General features: G+C 45.5%; 1 protein-coding gene across 8 annotated transcripts; it reads left to right on the top strand.

Moving 5' to 3' along the window:
* The first annotated feature begins 1,699 nt into the window (after positions 1-1,699).
* Positions 1,700-24,993, top strand: C2cd4b (C2 calcium-dependent domain containing 4B). 8 transcript variants are annotated; one of them, XM_039082500.2, is made up of 6 exons: positions 2,755-2,931; positions 6,725-6,840; positions 8,352-8,480; positions 10,693-10,803; positions 23,249-23,579; positions 23,749-24,993. In XM_039082500.2, the coding sequence occupies exon 6, from the start codon at positions 23,787-23,789 to the stop codon at positions 24,807-24,809; it is 1,023 nt and encodes a 340-aa protein (XP_038938428.1). In that variant the 5' UTR covers positions 2,755-2,931; positions 6,725-6,840; positions 8,352-8,480; positions 10,693-10,803; positions 23,249-23,579; positions 23,749-23,786; the 3' UTR covers positions 24,810-24,993. The 8 variants fall into 8 exon arrangements, with proteins under 8 accessions (XP_576426.2, XP_063122413.1, XP_038938428.1 ...); XM_039082501.2 differs by having other exon boundaries at positions 2,756-3,034; XM_039082499.2 differs by having other exon boundaries at positions 2,761-2,902.
* Positions 24,994-25,708: the final 715 nt, after the last annotated feature.

Consider the following 25,708-nt stretch of genomic DNA (forward strand, 5'->3'; position numbering starts at 1 on the left):
TCATCCTACCCTAAGATCCCCATCTTCTTGTATATGTGCATACAAGCATATTTGCTCTTGTTCATTTATTTTGTTTCAGAAGCATTTTTATTTAAACTATAGCTCTTCTCAAAGTTGACCTATTCCCAAGTTCTTTTGAAAGGAAAACCCAGCTGTTTGCAATGTCAGGAAATCAATACATGGTTTTCTACGTCTTTCATCCCGCCTTCTGTTTACCATTTATTTGATAACTATACCCTTAAAGTTTGACTTTCCTTCTCCTCAGTGTGTTCTCGTTCCTTTACAAGTCATGTATTTTTCTATCACCATAATGCTCTCCAGTTCCTGACACTTGCAATAGAAACGATTGAATACATGTTTTACCAGGAAAAAAAACCTGAAATAGTCTCCGGTCCCACTAGTTATCACTTCTTTTCACCCATCAATCGTCACATTTGTCACAGGGAATGCAAGTACTCGGCTTCTCCGCACACCCGGAGGTGCCCCTCTCAGACTTAACACACCTGTCAACAGACCTTTTAGAGGACACGAGGGAACAGATTGGACTTGGAGAGGGTAAAGAAGCTGTCCCTGTCCCCAAAAGTGCTAGGGAGAAGTAAGCCCCAAAGATGAAGTGGGGTGACATTTGACTGTAAGACTCCCAGGAAAGGGAATCACCTTTGCAGCAGGTAATGAGCTCTGTACTGCCAAAGTCTGTTAGGGTCTGTGTTTGTGAGAGTGAGGGGAGGGCCACAGTAGAAAGGTACCCATTGGGGTTACAACCAGGGAAAGAAAAGAGGGCAGGGTATTTAGAAGTGGTCTTGGAGGTATGTGATCCTGTTGGGGAGGAAGAACTTTGGCCAAAGGTCCCTGACAAAACAGTCTTCCCAAGTAGGGCCTTATTGCTGTGGAAGAGATGAGATTTGTTAAGTGCCCTGGAGTCCTAGGACTGGAAGGTGTAGGGGCATTCAGCTCAGCCCTGGGGTTCAGAAGCTACAGTTACTCTTAGAGAGGGGAGGCAGGAATGAGGACTTGCTCTCCTTCCTGCTGTGAGGGTAATCCTCACAGGGTTCTTGTTACATTGTGGGTGCAAACCTATAGGAGGCTCTCTGCCTTTCCAGAATTTACCCAAGGTTGCATACACACTTAACAGGTGGGGATAATAGAAAAGCTGATCCCTTCTGATTTCAAAGTCTCCAGACATTTCCAAACATTTCGCACACTTTAGTGAGCTGGGACTCTAGGCCTCATATTTACAAATAAAATGGAGGAAGCAGCCTAAAGACCAGACATAGTCAGGGGATAGACTGTAGATGAGCCCTCAGTGACAAAGCCTATCTGCTCCCAACTCATTTCATACTGTTTTGTTTACAAGCACAAGTGAGCAAGATGGACTGGCTGAACCCTCTGCTGGAGACTTCTAAGGAATCCTTCAGGTTTCTCTGCCTCCCAAACCATGGTCAGAAGCACTGCTAGGCCTCTCCACACCATTGTCACGCTTGGCCATCTTGGCTAGCCTACTTTTCTTTTTTTCTTTTCCTCTTTTTTCTTTTTTGCTGAAATCACAATGTAGGAGATGTTGGAAGGCAGAGAGAGAGAGAGTTCTTTGAGATCATCAAAGAGTTATCGTCTTGCCGGATCCCACAGTTTCTCACTTGCGGTGGAAGCCATCTTTAACGCACTTCCACGGTGGGAATAGAAATTATAAAAAGGAAAATGAAAAACATTCTTTATCCAATTTGCGCTGTCTGACGATCAATTCCTCTCTGGACTAGTTAAGAGTAACAGGTGAGAAATGATGTCAGGAGTTTGGTGACTGAAGAAACCAACTGTGCTATTATTGTAAGGTAAGCCACAAAGAGAATGTTTACTAAGATGGTAGGCCGTGAAAGTGTCCAGGTAAAAACCCACTTAGAAAGATGTGCGTATTAAATGTATACATTCTGACAGGGGTGGGGGTGGGGGTGGGGAGGGATTCAGTCTTAAGGAGCTGGTCACTGGGAGTTTGCCTGTGCTTCAGTAAGGATGGGCAACACAAATTGGAGTTGTTTTTCTTTTTTAGGGGGTGGTCACAAGGTGGGGAGGCACACCTGGGAGGACTGGGAAGTGAGCATGACCGGGTGCGCAATGTAAAATTCACCAACAATGTAAACGTTAAAAAAGGAAATAGTGTGACACAAAACTCTACAAACAGCAGCAGTTATAGCTCTGTCCACTTCACAAACGGTCTTTGGGCTTAAAAGAATGACCGGTGTCAAAAGATCTGTAGTAAATGAGACTTGGAGAGTGCTGGCGACAGAACATGATAGAACATAGGAAAGATGAAGGAGGACCCAGAAACAAAGTGGCAAGAGGACAAACAGATGCCCCGGCAGGGCTTTCTGAACTACGAGAGGGCAGGCTGGTAAGAGGGCCCCCACAATAGGACCCAGGAATGACACCATGGTGAGACTTGGCACCCACCCCCCTTCCCCAAAACCCCAATCCAGAGGCAGGCTTCTCAGATGGCACAGCTCCATCAAAGACTATGAAGCTATAAGGAAGGGACTAGCCTCACACCCCGGGGAAATGTATTTAAGCTCAGGACCCGATCTTAAAACCCTGCACGAGCATGCAGCAGGCCACATGGAGTACAGGGACACTACCACCAACTTGCACTGAGCTTGAAGACCAACTAACTGCACTGATGAACAGACGACGCAAGAGCTCGAGCTCAAGTGCGCATGCTTGGAGCCTTCTGGGCTGCCCAACCATTGGCTCCACCCTTGGCAGGAGGCACCAGAAGTCCCAGCCAATCCCAAACACGGAACGGAAAACCTCCCTTAGTGGCAGTTGGAAGGCGTTGGCTATTCCAGCCCAGTGGCCTTTAGTTAGGCTGGTCCCACGAAGAACGCAATAGCTAGGCTCGACAAAGATCTTCATGGTAGTGGGGGTGGGGTGCAGTGGGGTAGGGTAAGTCCCATCTTACCCAAAACCTTAAACTGCTGCCAAGATTGAACTGTTTGTTGCACAGCTATATAGTCTTGTGGTGACAGTGGCTTTAGAGTGAGTTTAGGTAGGAGCTGTGCAAACTCTGTTAAATAATCCCACGGACTCATCTGGTGGCCTTTTGGAGCAATTTTTGTAAAAAAATTTCAAACCTGTCACAGGAAAGGGATATTAAATGGGGACATATAGTCATCGGTCAGCACTTGGCTTGAGTTGACAACTCCATAGATACCATCTCTGGAGCACGAGGCTGGAGATTTTAGCCAGGTTTTTCTGACAAGAGAGCTGTCATGCCTTCTGCCCCTTGAGTTATCTCACATTGTTGCCCAGAGTCAACAAAGTAACGCTCTCCAAGGGTCTATAGCTTTACCCTACACTGCCCAGCTCCCGTTCTTAGTTCACAGGGTTCTGCCAAGCCCTAGGGAGGAACCCAGAGGTTTCTCCATAACCCATTTCCCTTCTCCTTTTTCTATCCAATCCCTCTCCTTGTGTAGGAGAGGTATCCTTTCTAGACAGGAAGAAAGAGGAAAATTCTCCAAGTGACTCTTAAGTCACTTTGACATCATTAAAGAAGTCATTGTAACAAGACTAACATGAGGTTCAAGGGTAAACTAAAGAACTACAGAACTTAGGTTGCTGGGGAAAACTTCCTTTTGTTCTCTAGGGCTGGTACAGAGCCTGCACAAAGTTTTGAAGTGTGAGACAGTCATGGGAGCCTTAAGTTCATACGCTGGTATGATTTTAGACTAGACTGTGGGTGTGGAAATACCAGACTCTATAGACACTGGATAGAAAGGAGGAAAGGAGCTTTCCTTCCCAAAGCTTCAAACTGGGGAAATGAGGTTCTCAGTAAAAGGGTGTTTAAAAAAAGGGCTATCTTTATCCTGTGGTTGGATCATTATTAAATCTCATTTTAAGATAGCTTAGACCTGTAGACGAATAGCTACATGTGTGGAGTATTGATTAGAGAAGACTAGCTGTGTTAAGTACATTGTTGTATGCCCTGACCTGAAGTGACAGGGGCGGAAGTGGGGCTGCCCTTTCCCATTCTGCAGAATCACAGTCTTGTCACTCAAAGTGATCCCAGACAAGAAACAATACTACAGAGATGACGAAGCACCAAGTTAGGTGTACATCTCAGAGCTCTCTAAGAATCTACAACAATCTTGTGAGAAATTAATCTCCCTCGGGTATTGTAGTCTAGGATGCAGAGTTGAGCAGCAGGAGTTGGGTGTAGCTGACTCAAAAAGTTCTTTGTTTGGTCCGTAGTCCCTGTGAATCTCATCCCTCTGGCTTGCCTGGGTCCTCTCTTTAATGTCTGACCACTAACTACATTTCTGTCATCCGTACAAAATTATAATGCCTTCTCTCATCTTCCGCCCAGTGTGGAACTTTGGTCTTCTGCTGATAGAGTGCCACACCCATGTGGGAACCTGGGTTCACGTTCTGCTATCGTACAGGCTACGTCCTCTCTAGCTGAGAACACGGATGGGAAGCAGTAAGCCTCTGAGCCCAGATGAGCTCTCAGAAGGCTCTCCTAGCAGTAGCCAGCTCTGTCGGAGGTCATGCTATGATCAGAAAGTGGGGTGGAAAACACAGTGTGGCTGTGGCGTGAACCCCAAGTTATTTATTTTTCGTGTTATGTGTTGTCTCATGGCCCTTGCTGTCACTCAAAGGACACAGGGCTGACCTCTTTGGAGCAACAGGACAGACAAGTCAAGTCACTGACTGCTGCCCATCCTGTGACACTACAAAGACCCTTGAAAGGGTCAGTTTCTACGTTGATGGTAATTGGAAGAGCTTCTGGGTAACAGGAGGGCATGAGTCACTTGTGGAGCTGTAGGGTCCTGCCTCTGTGAGCGGCTGGATGATGTTCGTCCTAGCTGTTGCTTTTTACATAAACCTAAATTGGCCTGATCCTAGCCATAAAGAAAAAGTCTTTTTTAGAAAATATGGGGGGAAAAAGATTATCAAAGCAGAAACCCAGATAAGAAATATAGGCAGGGAATTTATTTATTTTTTTGGTTCTTTTTTTTCGGAGCTGGGGACCGAACCCAGGGCCTTGCGCTTCCTAGGCAAGCGCTCTGCCACTGAGCCAAATCCCCAACCCCTAGGCAGGGAATTTAAAATGGCAGAGGAGTTAGGCTCCAAAAACAGAGGTGATGGAGGTGTCAGCCAAAAATTGAGACAATGTTTCAGAAAAAATTCTGAAAGGGAAAGGGAGAGTCAGAACGAAGAAAGATGAGAGCTTTCCCTCTCCCTCTGCTTTCTTCTGGTCCTCCTCCTCCCCTGAACCCTTGCCAAGTGCTAGGTAGGTGCAGAGATTAGGACAGAGAGAGCATTACACAGTGGGGTGAAAAGCGTGTCTCCCCCAGCTGCATTCCCAGGATATAGGGAAGGTCAAGGAAGAGAGCGGAGGCCCCAGAAATGAAGGAGATGCTGTCTCAGCAGCTCTTGGGCTGAGGTCAGAAAGCAGCCAGCTGGTGTTGGCCCAGGACTCTACCACCTTTGTTGTTTCTCTTTGGGCATCAGCTGGGGTTGCTACAAGCACAGAACGGGCAACTGGAGTGAGTCTGGCGGGAGGAGCCCTGTGTCGTGGGTACGGTGCCCATGGACATTGGCAGGGACAACTGTAACTCCTTTCTTTTTTCTCCAGGTGCCCCACCCCCCGTACCCCCATGGGTTGTCTAGTAGCAGCTCACCCTGGCTTCTATCACGGCCATCAACATAAATGGAAGAGGGAGGGAAAAGTGTAAACACTGGAGGATGTGTAAAACACTGGAGGATGGGGTCAGGGCGGGGGCATGATGTATCCTCAAATTTTCAAAACGAGAAAAAAAAAAGGCAAAGAATTTGACATCCAATTTATGGGTCTCTGCTGGCTGGAAAGCCTGAGTTCCAGAAAACAAAGACTACTCTTGTAGGAGGTGATATCAATGTTGACGAGGGTCCTTACTGAAGCTAAGGTCAGGGTAGACAAAAGCTGCTAGGTTTCCACCCCTAGTGCCTTTACAAGGGGCGGGGTAGTACACATGTGCTATTTTATGAGCTCTGAAGACTTATAGACAGAGCATTTCCAGGACATGGATCCTCTGAGGCAGCCAAAAATTATCCATCCAGTTTAGGACTCCAAAGCAGGTGCTGGGAAATTAGCTAGGAGCTTTCAGAGTTAGGGAGAGCAAACCTGGTGGTGGTTTACTCAGTCTGGGAAGCTTTCACTATGGTCATAATACACAGGTTTCCTGGCCAGAGCTCAAAATAAATAAGGGCAGGCAGGAGTGGTATCATTTCCGTTTTACACAAGGTTTTGATGAAGGTTTGATGTTCATGGTTCTGTAATGAGGGATGGTGTTCTAGGGAGGCAGTTGCTAAAGCATAGCATCACCATGTTTTTCTCGTTGGCCATCGGCCATTGGGACTTCATATTTCTAGTGTTCCTGCACAGCAGCTCGTTGCCGATGACACAACCCAGAGGCTCTAGCTTAGTGATAATAGTATCAAGCCGTATACCTACCCTATCTTTCTTTTGAGCAGACGTCACAAGAGTTGGGTACCAGCAAGGATGGCCTGGTAAACAGCTCGCTTGGGGTTTCCCACCTTGACTGTTCTCTGACCCGTTGTGTTTATGGGCATTTTGCAAATCTCCCAGCATCTGCATCCTTTCTAAAGTTGGGAAGTTTTCTTTTTAAGGCCTACTATTTTCTCCTACGTGAAAGCTCTCCCCGCCCCCTCAGGTGTTTGCCTCTGTTACCAACAGCTGTCCTCTGTGAAGCGACTGAGTAGCTCACAGCTATGGTGAAGAGAGAACCTTGAACCCCAGAACCAACCTGTGTGCCTTGCTGCTGCTGCTGCTGCTGCTGCTGCTACTGGCAGGTTGGGTTTTGTTTGAAGTAGAGTTTTGGATCTGGATACCAAAGCCAGAGATGACAAATGTCAAGCTTTCTGGTGTCCTTGCTGGTGGTAGTCCTTGGAGGATGGAATTAGAAATAACGAGGTGGGCCTGGTCTGTAGCTTTAGAGAGTCCCTGGTGGCATTCTCTGCCACATCGGAACTGGGTGGGTTGGAAATGGGAGTCTCCCCTTGGAAGTTAGCAGAAATCCTGGACCCCCTGACCCTGAAAATTCTGCACTTGAGCAGAGTCCCTAGTATGTGCTCTAGTTCTTATACTGCCTCTAATGAGCCATGTACACTTTGGAGAGTCTCCCGACTTCTTTGGGTTTTGGCATCCTCGTGGATAAAATTGGGATATCAATACCCCTCACTGGGTTGGTGTGTGGATTCAATAAGCTCGGTAATCTTCATGTTCTATAAACCGTTGTGATTGAAGAGCCAGCTTTAAACCTGTGTTGGCCATATGACACGTATGTGGACATTTCTGCCTTCTTACATGCTGTTTCATGCTCCTGGCTAAACTCTGTAGTAAAATGGTTATGTGTAAATTTGCGTGAATCGAAAGGGTTTATATTTATAGATAGCTCTCACTGGCTTCCTAAAGGGGGCTCCAGCACCTCAAATTTTGAAAGCCAGAGCTTGAAACTTGGAGCTGGATTCAAAGGTAGCGATTACTTCTAAAAGTATCCTCTGACCGTGAGCACAGTACCCACTGTGGTGATTTTACAGGCAGACGATTGATGTGGCCTGCTGTCTCAGTATTTTTTAAAGATTTATTTATTTATATGAGTACACTGCAGACACACACCAGAAGAGTGCACAGTATCCCTTTACAGATGGTTGTGAGCCACCATGTGGTTGCTGGGAAGTGAACTCAGGACCTCCGGGAGAACAGCCAGTGCTCTTAACCACTGAGCCATCTCTCCAGCCCCCTGTCTCAGTATTTTTTATGTTTCGTGATTTGGGGGATTGAACCCAAGGTTTTATGCACGCTAATACGTACTCTATAACTGAACCGTGTCCCCAGCTCCTTAATGTAGCCTGATGACAGAACATTTGAGACTGAAAGTTTTGGACATGCTCAGTGGATTTCCATCACATTATCCAACTGTCCTTCATTTGAAGGTGGTCGCAAAGCAAATGATTAAATATTTGGCCTAAAGAAACAACGTGACTCATAATCTGTTACCTCAGTTGAAAAGAGAGGTGTGACCTGGATAATCTTCAGACACTCCCATTTTGGTCTACTAGGACTGGCAGAACAGAGAGCCTTCAGTGGTCTATCATGGCTGAAATGAATGGGCATCCAAGTGAGGAAGGAATGGAAGGCTTTAAAGATTTCCATCCTGGCCAATAGAGAAGCATATGGGCCTGTTGGGTGGGGGGAGGGGCACATAACTGAAGTAGGAAAAAGGCTACTACTTAATACCACAGGCTTGGATTCTGAAAGCGTATGCTTAGACGCTCGCAATCCACATTCCGCCCTGGGACAGACTCTTCAGAGCATGTGGTCCTTCAGAGAGAGAACCTGGTCACAGGACAGAGCACCACGACTCATCCGTCTGTGTAGATGATGTGGTCTAGCTTCTCTGGGAAGCAGCCATGCAGATGCCTGAACTCAAGTGAGTACTAGAAAGGGACACACTCTTTGGAGAGGTTAGGGGAACTCTATGCTTTAAAGGGGCTGGGATCCCCACTCCCACACCAGCAATTTTAAGCATAAAACATTTTTAAGTTTACCTACAAATTTGATAAATTCTGATGACTTTTTGGAATATCCCATGTAGTTCTGTTTGGTTGAGGCAGCATCTCATGGCACTCTATGCTGGTCTCAAATCTATTATATAATCCAGGCTGGCCTGAAACTCATGGGTTCCAAGTGGGCGGCACACATCCAGCCCCCGTCAGACTGTCTGTATAGGCAGCCCTGTTGGGGTTTTCTCTTCTGATGTAAATTGCCCTTAGCCCTTATTTTGGCACTATTCAAGTGGTTAGAACCTCTCCTGGAAGGTTGAAATGGAGAGAACAGATAGACAGACAAATAGACTCACACACAGAGAATGTAGTTTTCTTCTTTTCTGGACTCTGGAAGTCGTTCGTCTGCCTTTAACTAAATACTACGCAAGCTGTAAGTCCTTGGCAGACATCTTTAATCCAGTTGAGAATACTCCTCTCTAATTTGCTGCGTGGTTTTTTGTTTTTGTTTTTTGTTTGTTTTTTTTTTTTTTTTGGTTCTTTTTTTTCGGAGCTGGGGACCGAACCCAGGGCCTTGCGCTTCCTAGGCAAGCGCTCTACCACTGAGCTAAATCCCCAACCCCTGCTGCGTGTTTTTAATTAGGAACCAATGCTGACTTTTTTCAAGTAATTTTTTTTCTTTTGAAAATGATCACTGTTAATTTGAAAAAGTAAACCAGATTTTTCTGTACCAAAGAAAATGGAAGAAGTTAGGGCTTTTTTTTTTTTCTTACTCCCTTGTAATTCTTGTAAACTGGGCTTTTAAAGAACAACCCTTTGCTATAGTAAATATTTCTATAGTAAATATTCCTAACTGCTGAGCCATCTCTCCAGCCCCTTTAAGTGACCTTTAGATTTTTCAGGCCATGTAAAATATCTGGCACTTATTTCTTAGGTTTATTTCTGAACATAGTGTTAGCATTTTTAAATATAATCTTCTTAGCTCACTTGAAAACATTGGACCTGCCTATTGGGTTTTTATCCGGTCCTGTGGAAGCAGCAGCAGCACTGAAAACACACATACACAGCAAAGTCTAATTACTCTCTTACTCTTTACAGAAAATGTGTTAACTTAGTCCTAAATATTGTTGCAAATTACTTTAAGAGAATGTTAGTTTTTCTGCACTCCATATGCAAATTAAAACAAAGCGTGGATCTCTTACTGCTTCTCTCAACTTAGTTATTTTCTTCAAAGGGTGTGGGGAGAAGGCCCTGTAGCTCTCGACTGCATATCTCCAGGGACCATTATGTCCACCTTGTGTCCAGTGCTCAGTTATATCACTGAGCTCCTCCTGTGAGCTCCTGTGCACTGCACTGAACCGAGCCAGGTTCAGTGGTCCCAGAGGCTCCTGCAGAGACCATTTTTTCCTTAGGACCCCAGTTGTCTTATCTTTACACATGGGCTAACTTAGATCATGTAAGGGCATTGAGGGTGCGTCCTAGCTGTTGACATTGTCCTCTACAAAGTTCATGCTTGAGAACTGCGCAGTTGAGTCAACCAATGTACAAAACAAAAAACAAAAACCCTCTGAAAATCTGGTTTCCTGTTTGATCACCTTCATAGCTATCCCCAGCTGCATGTGGCCTATGGGCCGCACACTGGGCTTGCTGTAACCCTGCCTCACTCTGGCTTGTGCTTGCACGGAATGAACAGACTGGTTCCTGGTATACATGGCCTTCCAAGTACCAGTGCTGAAGTTGCAGCTGGTGATGCAGTCACCCTCTCACCAGCCTGCCTATCCAAGCTCTCCAACTGTGGTGTTTTTACTTGAGTTTCTTTATTATCTGCCTAAAGAGGCTTTCCTTCTGTCTCTCTGGAACTATCACAGGAGTTCATCCGTATGTTTAACTCACCAACTACGCATGACAAATTCAGGCAAGCAAATCAATAGCCCGCTGGCCAGAGTCAACTGGCTGGTGTCATTTTAGTGCATATTTTTGCAACTGCATTTGCCTAATACAAGTTTTCAGAGGTCGGATCTACTTACACTATCTTGTAGATTTTTAGTTTTTCCTAAGCTTACTGTGCCTCAAAGCATCACCCTGAAACATGATGCCTTTGAGATGCTTTTTATTTCACAAGTCTACTTCTCCCTTCAGGTCCCATTGCAGAAGATGAGCTACCACCACCAACCAGAGATCCAGACAAGGGCCTCAGGACGTGATACCTGGAAGTTTTTCTGGCATGGGCAGGAGTGTGGGCGAGGGCAGGTATCATTATGCAAAACAGCATGGGATTGATGGATTCTGTGATGAGATGGCCCTTGGAAACGAGAGAGGTTCCTGCTTGTAGAACACTGGTACCATCATCTGGCCAGTCTCGAAGTGCTTGTACACTACACCTTCTTAAGGTCTCTGCCAACTCGCAATGTATTTCAACGCGATATTAAAACATGTGTGCCCTCGATGACATATGAACTGAAGAAAATGTATATAAGACATTTTCCAAATATAAATGAAGCATTTGGTTCTATACATAATTGATAAAGGTCTCTTCATACTATTTGGGTTCAAAAATTTAAGCCTTTAACTCAAAGCAGTGAGAACTAGTCTATTAATCCATGGAGGCGTAATTGCTGGCTGTGCCAGATCCCTTCGTTTTAACTGTGAAAGATCATGCAAACCTTTGTCTCCAGTCCATTGGGTTGTGTGGTGCCTTACTGTTCTATTGTGATGGGACACCATGACCAAGGCGACTTGGAAAAGGAAACATTTAAGTGGGCCTTGATTACTGTTTTAGAGGGTTAGTCTTTCATGGTGGGGAGCATGACAACAGGCAAGCATGACATTGGAGCAGTAGCTGAGAGTTTACATCTGGTGCAAAAGATAGAGGCAGAGAAAGGGTGTGCGACTGAGCCCGCCTGGGAGTTTTAAATGTCAGAGCCCACCCCTAATGACACACCTCCAACAAGACCACACCCACTCTAACAAGGCCATACATCTAATCCTTCCCAGACAGTTCCACTGAGTACCAAGCAGTTACCACCACAGCTTGCTTTAAAGTTCTCCCAGTCTAAGACCCATGGTTTCAGATCCAGGCAACTCCCATGTAACCCTGACCTGGTAGACTCACTTTGCTGTTGATCTTGGTAGTTCTAGGCCTAGCACACAGCTTTCCTTCCCCATGGGGCCACTCCTTAGGAATCCCTATTGTGAACAGACTGCCAATGTAAGTTGCCCTCCTGATTTGGGTCTTCAATATCCTACCAAATGTCCTGATGGCACCGCGTGGTAGTGTTTAGAGCTGTCACCCTAAGGGCTCTGAAATTGACAATATTCATTCATAGTCTCATAGTCTCATAGTCTAAGGGGCTACTGTGGAGCCGATAGAAATTCTAGGAAGTGGGGGAACATTGGAAATGTGACGTTGAGGGGAGGTTTTGTGCAGTCTCTTCCTCTCCCTATTTCCAGTTGCCATGAAATGAACAGGTTTGGTCTGTCACACATACACATACACACACACACACACATACACACACACACACACACATACACACACACATACACATACACACACATACATACATACACACATACACACACACATACACACACATACACACATACACACACACATACACACACATACATACACACATACACACACACATACACACACATACACACACATACACACACACATACACACACACATACACACACACATACACACACACACACACACACACACACACACACACACACACACACACACACACCATGATGTTCTGCCTCCATTGGGCCCAAAGTAACAAATTGACTATGGATGAAAATGAAAATCTCTGAAACCATGAGCCACAAATCTTTTAAGTTCATTTTCTCAGGGTATTTTTATCACAGGGTAGAAAGCTACCACAGCTATAGTCAGAACCTAGGCCCCAACTGCCAAATCCTGTCTTTCAGCGGATGACCGCTTACTCTCAGAGACTTTGTTGAACCCCTGTCAGGCAAAGAAAGGAGGTGGGGTGTGTGTGTGTGTGTGTGTGTGTGTGTGTGTGTGTGTGTGTGTTGGAGGATTCTTACATTTTGAAACATACAAATGGAGTCAATTTTGAACTAAGGGCAAGGGAAATATAACTCAACACAAAATGTCTTTCTGTCCTTAATTAAAAAGGAGATCTTCTCTCTCTGGGTGACCCAGCCTAGTCAGGAGTGAAAAGAAACAAGTTGGTCTGTCCCCCGTGTTCTATCTGTCTACAGCAAGCCACCTCCATCTAGTCTTCTTTCAATGTCCCAAGCAGTAGCCTGTTTGTCTTTATTCATCCCACCCTCATGATGCTGTCGGATGTTAGCTTTTCTACCCAGCTACTGTGATGATAAAGTCAATGGGCTACTCAGGAGTGGGCATTAACATTTTATCGAATGGATGGTTGGGGGGTGGCAAGAGCAGAGCTGAGCGTTCAGTACCTTTGCCACAGTATTCAGGAATCAAAGTTTTAATGCTGCTCTAGTGGGAAGCTGTAAGGATGCAGTGGGACGGAGGATGTGATGTCACTTGAGACTTTCAGCTTCCATAGAACTTGGAAATGATGGCTGTTTGCAGAACATGGAGACAATGGTGACTTGCTCTAAGAAACATTTTGTCTTCCCTTCTTGCTGGGTTCACAAGCTTTGTATCCCATTGCCCTGAGCTTACTCTCTGTCAACTTTCTTTTCATCTTTTCCTTTTCTCCCTCCCTCCCTCCCTCCCTCCCTCCCTCCCTCCCTCCCTCCCTCCAACACCCCCTCTCCCTGATACAGCGTTTCACTGTGTAGTACCAGCGTGCCTGAAAACTACAGAGATTCACCTGTCTCTGCTTCCTGCATGCTGGAATTAAAGACATGTTTCTCCACTTCTGGCCCACTGCTCTTAGTGTGCCTTCATGGCACATAACTTATGTTTTCGTGCAGTAGATTCCTGCACGAATCCTGTGTGGATATTTTCCAAAATTTCAGTCACCAAATGCAATGCTTGGGGGATCAGAACATGAGGCTGGAAAGCACACAAGGAAGATCACCCTTGTAATCCCATCCCTGGGGATGCCGAGTCAGGGGGATCACGAGTTTGAGGTCATTTTAGACTAGCTCCATTTGCCTAAAATGCCCAGCCATTCACTTTTCCTCTTGAGGTGTCATCTGATGCTGCACTATGTCATTCGAAGCGTTGGACTATGTCGTATTGTGCACACACAGATCTCGTCTAAAAACAGAAGGATGTAGATTAAATGAATTGTTGTAGTTAAACCTGGTTCTTCCTCTCAGTTCCATCCTCACTCAAAATATACTTACACATATCTTGGCCATATAGCTAGGCTCTATTCTTGCCAGATCATAACTAAAATAACCCAATGATTTTAGTCCTATTTCCTGACGCATAACTGGTTACTTGTGCTCGGATACCGTAAGTTGTAAAAATATAATAAAAAAGTATGGTTGTCTTTACCTTGCTAGGTCTGGCACCACAGTACCCCAAGATATGTCCTAGATATCTTGGCGGAAACACATCCCAACTCCGCCGTGGAGTTGGGGCAAGACCACACTCCATTACACTTAAATCTACCCATTAAAGAACACACAACACAATAACCTTAGATCCAATTGGTAAGATAAAATTGCCCACTTAAACATACAAAGCCCGGTACCATCCATCCCTTGAGAACGTTAAAAACAACCTGTAAATACACAGAACAGAATCTTAACATCAGTCTCCATTGTCCTGCCACGGCTTCTCTCCTTCTCCCTCCCGTCTCCTCCTTTCTGTTCCAGTCTCCTCTCTTCTCTTCCCTCAAACTTCTCTCCCGCCCATCCCTCCTTCTCCTCCAGTGACAGGCCTCCTTCTATCCTGTACCTGCCCCTCACCTGTACTTTACAAATTCAGTGGGGAGAAGGTTCTGGTGAAGTCACCTGATTCCTGAGTAGTGACTAGGCAGCTGTCCTTGGGGCAGTGGAATTACATCAAAATACAGATAACTTCAGGGCAAACCACAACAACCATAAGTCTGTCTCATCACCTCTTTTCAGTGACTCTCCCGCCTTCTCCAAGAATTCTCCTCCCAGATGTCTCACCTCTATTTCCCGCCTAAGCCATAGGCTTTTTAATTGACAGGATGCATTCATATAATACACAAAATATTCTTTCTACATTTCCTCTTTTTAATCCATAAAAGATTCTTTTTCTTTGAAATATACCAGTAAAACAATTATGAAAACCATAATGTATAGTATATATGAAGTCTCATCTACTTATATTTGGCAATTTAGATCAAGTATTCTATCTATCCTATCTTGTGTTAGTTTAGAGTTTTATATTTAAATCAACTTTTATCCTAACCTGAATTATTAACCTAAAACATTTTAGACTTAGAACATGTTCCTAAATGCTAAGCAACTTTAATTGTGAGACTATATCTAGTCTTCAACTTCATCAGGGATCTGAGGAAGAATACATATTATTTGAATAAGAAAGAACAGAGATCTGAGGAAGAATACATATTATTTGAATAAGAAAGAAGTGAAGGAACGCAGCTCCCAAAAATTAAACAAGTGGCAGAGATGGCTGACTGCTTAGACAGTCCCCAGTATTCTTTATAATGTTAGAACATTTAACTCCAGCCTTCTGACCCAGAACATCTGACAGACCTTAAGTGAAGCAGAAATTATGAAGGACTAGCTTACCTTGAATTGGCAGAGCTTAGTAGTTGACAATCCTGTATCTGTCCCTCATTTTTCAACAGTATTTTGCCTGTAGATGAAATTATGGCATTGCATGCCCAGTGGTTAGCTTGCCACAACTGAAGCAACTCCACATGGAAGTTATTGACGCACATTCTATTTTTTGAAGGGGAATGGAGGTTCTGCTAGGAGCAGATTTGCCTCATAATCATAAGATCTTTTATCAGTGGAATAAATTTAAATGCTGTATTCTGTGGCTCTGACACTTTTGAAGACCATCTATTCATAGCATATCTGAACAAGCAAACACTGCCCATCTCCAGCTACCTATTATCTGTATAACCCAGGATGTATATTTTTGCGATAATCCAACCTAAGTGTTTGATTGACTGATTATTGGCTTACCTTATTAAACGGTTTGTAACAGAAGCTATTAAAGGATTGAAACTAAACCTTAACATATTTAAATGAGTAGTATAGGCACAACGACAAAGAATTGAAACATATCTATAATGTGTTGTAACAAATCTGAAATTTTGTACCAATATACAAAGATTTATACTATTGAAAACCTTACACCTAAATCAGTATACAAAGTTCTGTACCAATGTTACAAAATCATTTTTGTATCAATATACAAACTTCTGTACCAATGTAATATTATGGCTATAAAATATTTTAGATTTAAGAGTAGATTCAATAATATACCCCTATTTGTCTAATTATATTTCTATATCCTTTTTCTTTTCAACCACCTACCCTTTATCTAAGAAGGACAGAGAAAAGGATAGAAATCCCTGAGTCTAACCTCCCTATTTTGTTTCCTCCATATCCAAGACCATAATTATTTGCAAATTATCTCCTAAAATAACACAAAATGACCAAAACCATCCACCCCAACTTAAGGGATTGGGACAACGGTGGTCTTATAATTGCTTCATGATGAACGAAGTGAAGAATTCCTGTTTGGAGACCAACAGGATACAGGGAAAATGTTTAAAAGTCAAAAGAAAGCCAGCTGGTATCATTTGTTGTCCAGTCTCTATGTGCTGTTTAAGTTCAGGGCTTAACTATAGTTCTGACTGGAACAGTCTGAAAAGCTGGATGGACCAAAGTCATCTGGGATTAGCAGTCCTTTCTGAAGCTGTTCTGGAAGATGTCTCTGGACTCAGCATCAGTCTGAGGCAGATCAATCAGGGAGTTGAAACAGCAGGTCTGTGCATCCCAGGATCCTCAAACGTGAATCCCGTCAGGACTGTCCTCCTGCTTTCTCATTCTGCAACATATAAACTTTCCAACCAATGTTTAGTTCTGTAAAGACAATTGTATGGACTGTGCAGGGTGAGCAAATCAGTTAAGGATGAATTTTTGCTCCTTGTTTGAGCAGGCAGAGACAACTGTCTTTGTTTAAGACTGTTTAGTTTAATCATATAACCAAATTGTAATATAAATCTTACTTCATGCCGTATGAAAGATGATGTGATGAATCCTGAGGACTGTAGCTGACAAGATCCATCTGAGGTGGGAATTTTGGTTTTCGTGGGTTTTTTTGCTTGTTTTATTTATTTTTTTTATGTCAAACAAGACATACGGTGTTTTTCTGGAAGCTGCCTAGAAAAGGGCATGTGATGTTTTGCTAGAGTAGACACTTTAGAGAACACATAATGTTTGAAAAGGGGATAAATATAACCCAAACGGCAGTGGATGACACTGGCATTGGTTTGCCCTGCCTTGACACTCTTTGCTGGTCTTTGTTGGACTCTGCTGACACTGGTCTTTGCTGATGACACTGGCATTGGTTTGCCCTGCCTTGACACTCTTTGCTGGTCTTTGTTGGACTCTGCTGACACTGGTCTTTGCTGATGACACTGGCATTGGTTTGCCTTGCCTTCTCCACTGATTTTCATTTGTCCTGACTTCATTGAGAGAAATGCACCGAAGAACTTTTGGTGGCGTTCTGGCGGCTTCTGTAGACTCAGACTGATTAGCAGAGCCTTGTGGTTTCTTCTGAATCAAACTGTGGTTGCTGATTTGTCAATAAGTGTTTGAGAGTGGATCGAGCTACCACTGCTGATTTGTGTGACCTGAACTGCCGATATCCTGACAAATGTTTCTAAACAGGCCCACCCTACTTAGCCCTGTTAACCTTTCCTCTCCACTGCCTCTGGTGGGTGGTGGGCTAGAAGGGAGGTTAAAGCATTTTTAAAAACCCTTATTAGTTTTTTTTTTTAATCTATGCCTACATGCATTGGCTGTGTATAGCTGAAGTTCTGGCTAGAGAGATTTTTATGTCTCAGTCAGTTTCTTGATTTTTATCCCTTCCTGTCAGCAGCCAAGATCTTCAGGGAGTCGTCCTCTACCACATCCGACCCTTATTACCTTGAAAGGAATCCAAAGCCTTCCTTTCTTTTTTTCCTTTTCTTCTTCTCTGTTAACACAAATACAAAGATCTCCTCCCAAAATAACATGTCCTTGGTCCAGCAACCTAAAATCATCAAACGTATAAACTGATTTAATCTAGCAGCCCCCCTTCTATTTAGGTCTGCTCTATTTTGACCTCTCTCATAGAGGATTTGTAGCACCATTAAAACTGCTGAACTTTTCATTTTGATAATTGAAACAATTATTTATTGAGATAGGGTTTCCCTGTGTAGCCGGGCTCACTTGGATTTGCTCTGTGGATTAGCCTGGCCTCAGACTCACAAGAAACCACCTGTCCTTGCCTTTATCTCCCATGTATTTATATCAAAGGCTTGGATTTATCTATGTATCCTTGAAAACATATCAATTCCCATTCTGTTCTCCTTTCTCTGGAGATTAATATTGCTGTGGATTGATACATTATATTCCTTTGCTTTTTACATAATTAATATCCTCTATAAACTTTGCTCAAATCCCCTTCTTCTGCTGTGTCAGCATGTTCCTAAGTTACCACGCATTTGCTGTGTTGTTGTAGCTTGTGCCATGTGCCAGGCCAAGCCTCTGCCAGTTCTCCCATGCATGCTCACATTTATAAAGACAGGTTGGCCACACCAGCGTGACACCCACAGCTCTCTTGTGGAAACTCCACATTCCAAGGAGACAGGCTGGCTGTTCATAGAATGAAATTCAACACCATGTTACTTAACTTAGCTCTCATGAGCATAGCTTTATCTGTTGGATAAAAGCAAAAAAAAAAAAAAATTCTGCTCCGACCCCAACTCTGGGTCCCCACATTGACTAGCAGAATATACCTTTCCTAGGGCAAAATGTATTTTGGCAAAAGAAAAGCATTATCTTCTATTTCAAATTATAAACATAGAAATTATAAACATGCCTTCTAAACATACCCATATTCTCCTGTCTCTTTGTATTAAGATTGATGAGTATGTATTTTTTAAATTGCTAAGGTCCCTCCTAATTATTTTTAAGCAAAAACCTATATAAAACTTTTAAGGAAAAAAATGTGTCATTTTGGATCTCAGATTATTTGTAAGCAGGTACGTACGTCCATCAGAGGATCCCACCCTGACTTTATTGTGTAGAGCAGGCTGGTCCAGAATTCACAGAGATGATCTACCTGTCCCTATTGCCCTGCTGTTTGCTGTAGGATCACAACCTGTGCTGTGCCTGGTCATGCCCCCTGCTCTTTGTTTACAGGGAGGTGCCCCCCTCCACTTCCCCAACTCCCCCCAACTCACCCCCACTACAGCAGCCAACCTACGGCTGCATTTGCACAGCCACTGATGCAGAGCGTTAATTCTCACTGAACAGAACTGGGCCGACCTGCCCTGCCAAGTTTGAAAGGACTTGAAGTGGCTTAATCTGCAGCTATGGTCTCCAGGAAGTCTCTACAGGCTTTGCCCTCCACTATTGTATCAGCTTCATTGAGCCTGTGTGTAAGTAGGAGCTGGTAACTCCGTCAGCCATTCTGCCCTTAGGAGATGCCCCAACTTTTGTTTGGCTTTTACAGTGAGTAGGGGCTTCTTTAAAAAGCCATCTTCCATTCTATCCCTCTGGAGGTTCTTGCTCCTTGGCTAGGAATTTATCTTCAGCCACTTGTCTTGTGCTGTTCTGGGAAACTTTGGTCTGTTTATTATTATTTTAAGAGACTAGACCTCTTGACTTTTTCCACTTTTTACCCAGGCCTTTTGAGATATAAGCTTGGGTTTTAACTGTCGTAAGTTGGGGGCCATTTTGTTGTAGTTAAACCTAGTTCTTCTTCCCAGCCCCATGCTCCCAGAAATAAGACTGAGACTCAAAATATATTTACAAATACCCTAGCCATATAGCTATGCTCTATTCTGTCTAGATCATAACTAAAATAATTCAATTATTTTAACCTACATTCTGCCTTGTGGCTGGTTACCTGTGCCTGGTATCATGTGTCTGTCTCCTCACCTCTTTTCAGTGACTCTCCCACCTTCTCCAAGAATTCTTTCCCCTCCCAGATGTCCCACCTCTATTTCCTGCCTAAGTCAAAGGCCATAGGCTATAGACTTTTTAATTGACAGGTGATGCATCCATACAAGACACAAGATGTTCTCTACAATGAATAGTTTACCTACATCTTGCCTACCTGATACATTTGTGGGCCCACAGAGTCAGATCGCTTAGAATTAAAGTTATAGATGGGTGTGAGCTGCTATGTGGATGCTATAAATAGAACTTGGATCCTCTGGAAGAGCAGCCAGTGCTCTTAACCACTGAGCCATGTCTCCAACCCCAAGATATGGTTGGGAGTCACAAGCAGGCCTTAGTGATGGCTCAGCCATGTAGTCCTATATTGTGAATGACAAATTTCCATGTCCCCAGCTGTAGCCTGAGTATTAGATTTCCATTATTATCTTAAGGATTAAATAAATACAATATTTGCAAAAATGATTAAGGGTTCTATGTACGTTGACCAATGAGGAGGAGGCAAACATCTGACATCAAAGGAGACTATCTAATGGTTGCTAAAAGGCAACCATAAATTAGTCTAGATAGTTACTGTAAAGATGTTTTTAAGAAGGTTAGGAAAGGGGCTGGGGATTTAGCTCAGTGGTAGAGCGCTTACCTAGGAAGTGCAAGGCCCTGGGTTCGGTCCCCAGCTTCGAAAAAAAGAACCAAAAAAATAAAAATAAAAAAAAAGGTTAGGAAAAAGGCTGTCCCTCCAGGGAGAAGAAAAGGTACTGGATTCACACTTTTACATCATTCTGCCATTCCACCCTAGGACCTGCTTCAAGGGTGCTGTGCCTTAGAGAAAGCCCTTCAACAAAGACTCTTCAGTCCACTGACCTGATGAATCAGGGAGAATCAGGAGGTCTGAGAAGCCCAAGAATACTCGTGTGAACTTGTCTTTAGCTGAATAAGTTGCTGTTTGCTGGCCCTGGTGGGTCCATATGGACCAATACTTGTCTCCAACCACAAACGAACGTACTAGAGAAATGAGATTAACAATGATACGTGCACAGAGGGAAAGTCCACTTTTCCTCATATTTAAGAATCTTGACACAATGGCTTATTCCAACATAAGTGTAGTAGGAAATACAAGAGTAAGTAGACCCAGGTGTTTTAAGAACAAACATTGTCCCAAAGCATGATGGCACAAGTCTATAATTCCAGCATTCAAGCAGCTGAGGCAGGGGGATCACTACAAATCTAAGGCCAGCCTGGGCCTGTCTCAAAAACAAGCAAGCAAACTAACAAAATTCTGGTTTTCAGATAAGTCACACAACACCTTAGTTAATTATAGAGACCGGAGTGAATAGTGAAAAGAAAAGAAGTGATCGGAAATTAGCAGGAGAGGACTCAGCAGCTGTGGCCCACTTCAGCCCGAATGACCCTAGGCAAGGCCTCGTGTGCACCTCAGTTTCCCATCTGGCAAACAGAAACATCTGCCTCGCTGGCTTATTACGACAAATCAAATAATGTAGCTGGTTAGGGAGATGGGTGGTTGGAAGCACCTGACGGTCATAAGAACTAGATGGTAGATTACTATCAATTTAATGCAATATAACTCATCAAATATTGACCGAGCCCTGAGTATTTGCCGAGGATCGTATCCCTGGTGCTGGAATTGAAAGGGCTGAGCAAGATGGTAGGTTAATGACCTGGACGGGGTAACTGGAATGAAGGAGGCTTAAATACATTCGTAGCAGGTTCCCTGCCCTTCACCTTGCGGTGCCTCAGTTCTCATTTCCTCCTCCTGTCCTCTTAACTGTTCGTTTATGTTTCTATAATTCATGACACATATGGTGGCTCAAGAAACCCCGTGACTTATGTACTAGGAAACTAGGAAACACTATTAGGCGAGAGAAAGCTGCCAATCAAAATTTCCAAAGGATGGTGTGAAATACAGCAGTGGTCTACAGACTGCTTGGGGGGAGCGAGGGCGATCTGCAGACTGGGAATTAGGTCCTTTCCTTGTAGAAAGTGCAGCTTAAACCATTGGGGAAAGCAGACTTCAAAGGAGAAGACTGATGCCCGGTCACCCAGAAGGAGTGGATGGCAGCTGACAACCTGGTGACATTTTTACTTTTCTATGGAGCCAGCGTTTCTGAATCCCCTTAATCCTGAGCTTTGTCTCTCAGTGAATAGAACCCTTGCTCATGAAAGAGGTCCCATGTACTTTGCCTCATCTACCAATAGAATCTATCCTAATGCTTATTACACACCTTTCCTTTTTAGTCCCTTGTCACGAGCACCGTTTAGCAGCCAACAGAACCCATTCTTACTGTAAAGGCCATGGTGCTTTCCTACTTTGCTAGGGAGTTTCTATGTCGCTATGCCTAAAGCTTTGTTGTTGTAACTGTCACCTGGAAACCTTTGCCAGACATTTTACTGTATTTAAATATGTAAGAAAAAAAATAAACCCTGGGGCCAAACTCTGGAAGTTTTAACCCAGCGCTTGCAAAGGTGGTGCTGAACTCAAGTCTCAGTCTTTTCCTTGCATGGTTCTTTACCCTGCCCACCTTGAGGCTTGCAGGGTCCTGACAGTTCCTGATGGGGCTGATGCACACAGACGTTAAGTCGGCTGTGTCTGGTGGCACAGGCCAGTATCTCCAGCATTCAGGAAGGTGAGGCAGGTGGGCTGCAAGTTCAAAGCCTGCCTGGGCTACAGAATGAACTCAAGGACAGTCTGGGCAACTTAGACTCTCAAAATAAGTAAATAGGTCTGGGGATGTGGCTCAATGGCAGTCTTTGTGGTGTGTGAGTCCTGGGTGCCATTCACAATTCACCCCCTCAGAAGAAACCACACAAAGAAGAAGCATTTCAGACTGGGGAAACAGCACATAGTAGAGACACTGCAGATCTCCATACTAACGAGCTCTTTTTAGCCTTCATGGAGCTTCCCCAAAACCCTCATTTCATCTTTATTTCAGAAAATAAGAGGGTCCTTAGATTTAATGTAAGGTCCCCCTCTCTATCCCTACTGACCTCCACCTCCTCATCCCCCCAAACTTCTGCTTCTGGATAGGTCTGGCTAGGGTAGAAAGAAGGGTAGTTTTGGAAAATCAAGTACTAGTTTTAGGGATCTGCCCAAAAGCTCCGCCCCCATCTCCCCACCCCCCACCCCGTTACAGATCAGAATATTTGGCACTTTATTCACCCAAGTCGCCAGTGCTGCATCTGGTATCCGGGACAATGGTGATATCAAGGGCAGTCCAGCAGAGGGAGACAGAGGCCAAAGGTGCAGACCCTGGGACTTAGGAGCTATGGTTTTTAAATTAAGGTGGGTGCAGAACTACTCCAGGCTTTTAGTCCAGTGTCGAATACAAGTTGTCTGAATGTTAAACGTAGGTTGACAGTTTCACAAAACTGTCTGCATATAACTCCATCCTAAACGGATGTGCCAGGTTTAGTCTGTGCCTGGAAACAGGTATGCATCCTGAAAAGTAGAAGCCAGTGGAACTTTTGAGTCAGGTGCCGAGTGGGAGGAGCAGATTTACTTGGTCTCCACTTCAACTGCACGTTTCATCATCCTTCCTCGCCTTCTCGGAGAGGCCATAAACAGTTTGAACTAGCAAATTCTCTTTCCCAGGGTGACAGGATGACCTTTACTCATCTGCAGCATTTCCCAGGCCTGTAAGCTGCGTTCCAGCAAAGCTACAGCCAATATAGGTCCCAGAGCCCGGTCCTGCGACACCTATAGAGCGAGCTGCTGGTGACTTGGTGGGAGAGGACCGAAAGGCGGGCTCTATCTGTTACCTTTTGGGATTGGCCTCTTGGCACCTGGGCGTGACTCGAGCTAAGGTATAAGACAGGAGCGCCACTGTCTCCTGCTGCAGTGCTGAAGGCGGAGCCCTAGCTGCGAGTTAGACGTCACCTGCTTTGATCCTGCAGTCGGACCCAACGAGCCTGAAGAAGAACAGGTCTGATTTCTATATGTTCATGTAGATAGTTTTGGTTAGTATGAAGATGCTCCAAAGGTTAGTTCGTGCTGACCCGGAGCCCTACAGGTGTGGGTACTTTCAGAGGGGTCTAGAAAGAGATCACTGGACTCCAGGAGCCCACATCCAACAGTTTTTCTCTGTGTTGCAGGCACTCGTATCCGCCGCGCTCCGGCACAAACTAAAAGGATGAGGCTTCTTGGTCGACTCCGCTCCTCCACTCCTGAGCCTGCCTTTTCCAACGTGCTCACCCCGGGCCGCATCCCAGAGTTCTGCATCCCCCCGCGGTTGCCTGTGCCGGACGCTCCCGAATCACCGCTCCCGGCCGCCTCACTTCCTTGGCGCTGCGCGGCCGAACCCGACCTATGGCCACGCACCCATGACGGCCGTGAGAATGGTGACGAAGACGGCGCGGGCCTCACCGACTGGGACCCGCGCTCTCAGGCTGCGCTCTCGCTGCCGCACCTGCCCCGGGCGCGCACGGTTTACGGCTTCTGTGCGCTGCTCGAGAGCCCGCACACACGCCGGAAGGAGTCGCTCTTCCTCGGCCACCCCGGCACCCCTCGGCTGGGGTTTCGCCACCGTGCGCATACCTGCGCGTGGCAGCGCCGAGCCTCAGATTCTGAGCTCGCCGCCCCGCGCGATCTGGACACAGCCCCATCAGTCGCTCCTGTGCCCCATGTGCGCCGCCTCTTGCGCGCTCCCGATGGTCTGTTGAGCCGCGCGCTGCGGGTCCCCCGCGGTCGGGCCACCGCGCGTCCCGGGTCCCGGGGCGACGAGCGCGAGCGCGCCGCCTCCTGCGCGCCCCCAGCCCCCACCGGCCCGGATCCCGAGCGCCTGCAGGCCGAGGCCAACGTGGCTCTGGGCCGCGGGGGTTGCACGCTGCGCCTGGCGGCCGAGTACTGTCCGCGCAGCGCCTGCCTCCGCCTCCGCCTACTGCGCGCTGAGGGCCCGGCCGCCGAGCTCGAGCCCCGCGCCCTGGGCTGTCGCCTCAGCCTGGTGCTGCGGCCGTCCGGCCAGCAGCGCGCCAGTGTGGTCCGCCGCAGCCGCAAGGCCGCCCTGGACCAGGACTGCTGCTTCGACGGGCTCCCGGAGGAGCAACTGCGCCGCCTGGCGGTGCGCATCAAGGCCGAGAGCAAGGGCCGCGGGCTGGAGCGCAGACGACCACTGGGCCAGGGCGAGCTGCTGCTGGGCTCTCTGCTACTGCTCTGAGCGCGGCTTCCCTGGCGTCCTGGACACCTAAGGCCACTTGGCCATGAGATGCACAGAGACTCTTGGCCCTAGGACACTCAAGGCCTCTTGGACTCTGACAGTGACGTGGCCCTGGGTCACCCACAGCCTTTTGGCTCTGGTACACTTTCTCTTTTGTACAAAATAAAAGTTATTTATTTTCCTATTTATGTTTTTGCAGTACTGATGATTTTCCACTTTTCTGATCGCTTTTTGGTAGCAAAAGAAAAAGTAATGGCTCCCCTCACTCTATTTACAGTATGTGCTCCTCTTCCAGACCGTTGTAATAGTAAAAAGGGCAAAAGAAAAGAAAAGAATGGGTTCACCCTGGAGGGGAAGAGTAAGAACAGAAGCACAACACATGCATGCTTTTCTGTCTGCCCATTTTAAGTAAACACTGAATGGTCTGTGCATCTTAAAAACAAAAACAACACGTCACTCATTCTCTGGTGAACTGCTTGCCATGCAGATAGGATGCACTGAATTCTATCTTTTAAAAAGCTGCACCTGGTGGTACACAATTGTAAGCGCAGTGCTGGAGAGGCAGACAGGCAGCTACTTCCTTGGTGTTTGCAGACCCTCCAATCTAGCCTCATTGGTAGTCTCTAGGTCAATGGGAGACCCTGTCCCAAGGAACAAAGTGGGTGACAATTGAGGAACAACACCAGAGGTTGTAACTTGACCTCTGAGGGCAGTTTTGCACACAGGATTATGTTCTCAAAATCGTTCCAGACATTAAGATCCATTACCGAGTTGGGTGGTGTAGTTTCCACTCTCTGTTCTATGCACATATAATACACACAGAACCCTCTTCTAATACAAATGGCAATGGTGAGGAGAAAACACTCTCTGAGAAGAAATGGGGCCCTTTTGCAAGTGAA

The sequence above is a fragment of the Rattus norvegicus genome, chromosome 8 (assembly GCF_036323735.1).
Source record: "Rattus norvegicus strain BN/NHsdMcwi chromosome 8, GRCr8, whole genome shotgun sequence".
NCBI classification, from domain to species: Eukaryota; Metazoa; Chordata; class Mammalia; order Rodentia; family Muridae; genus Rattus; species Rattus norvegicus.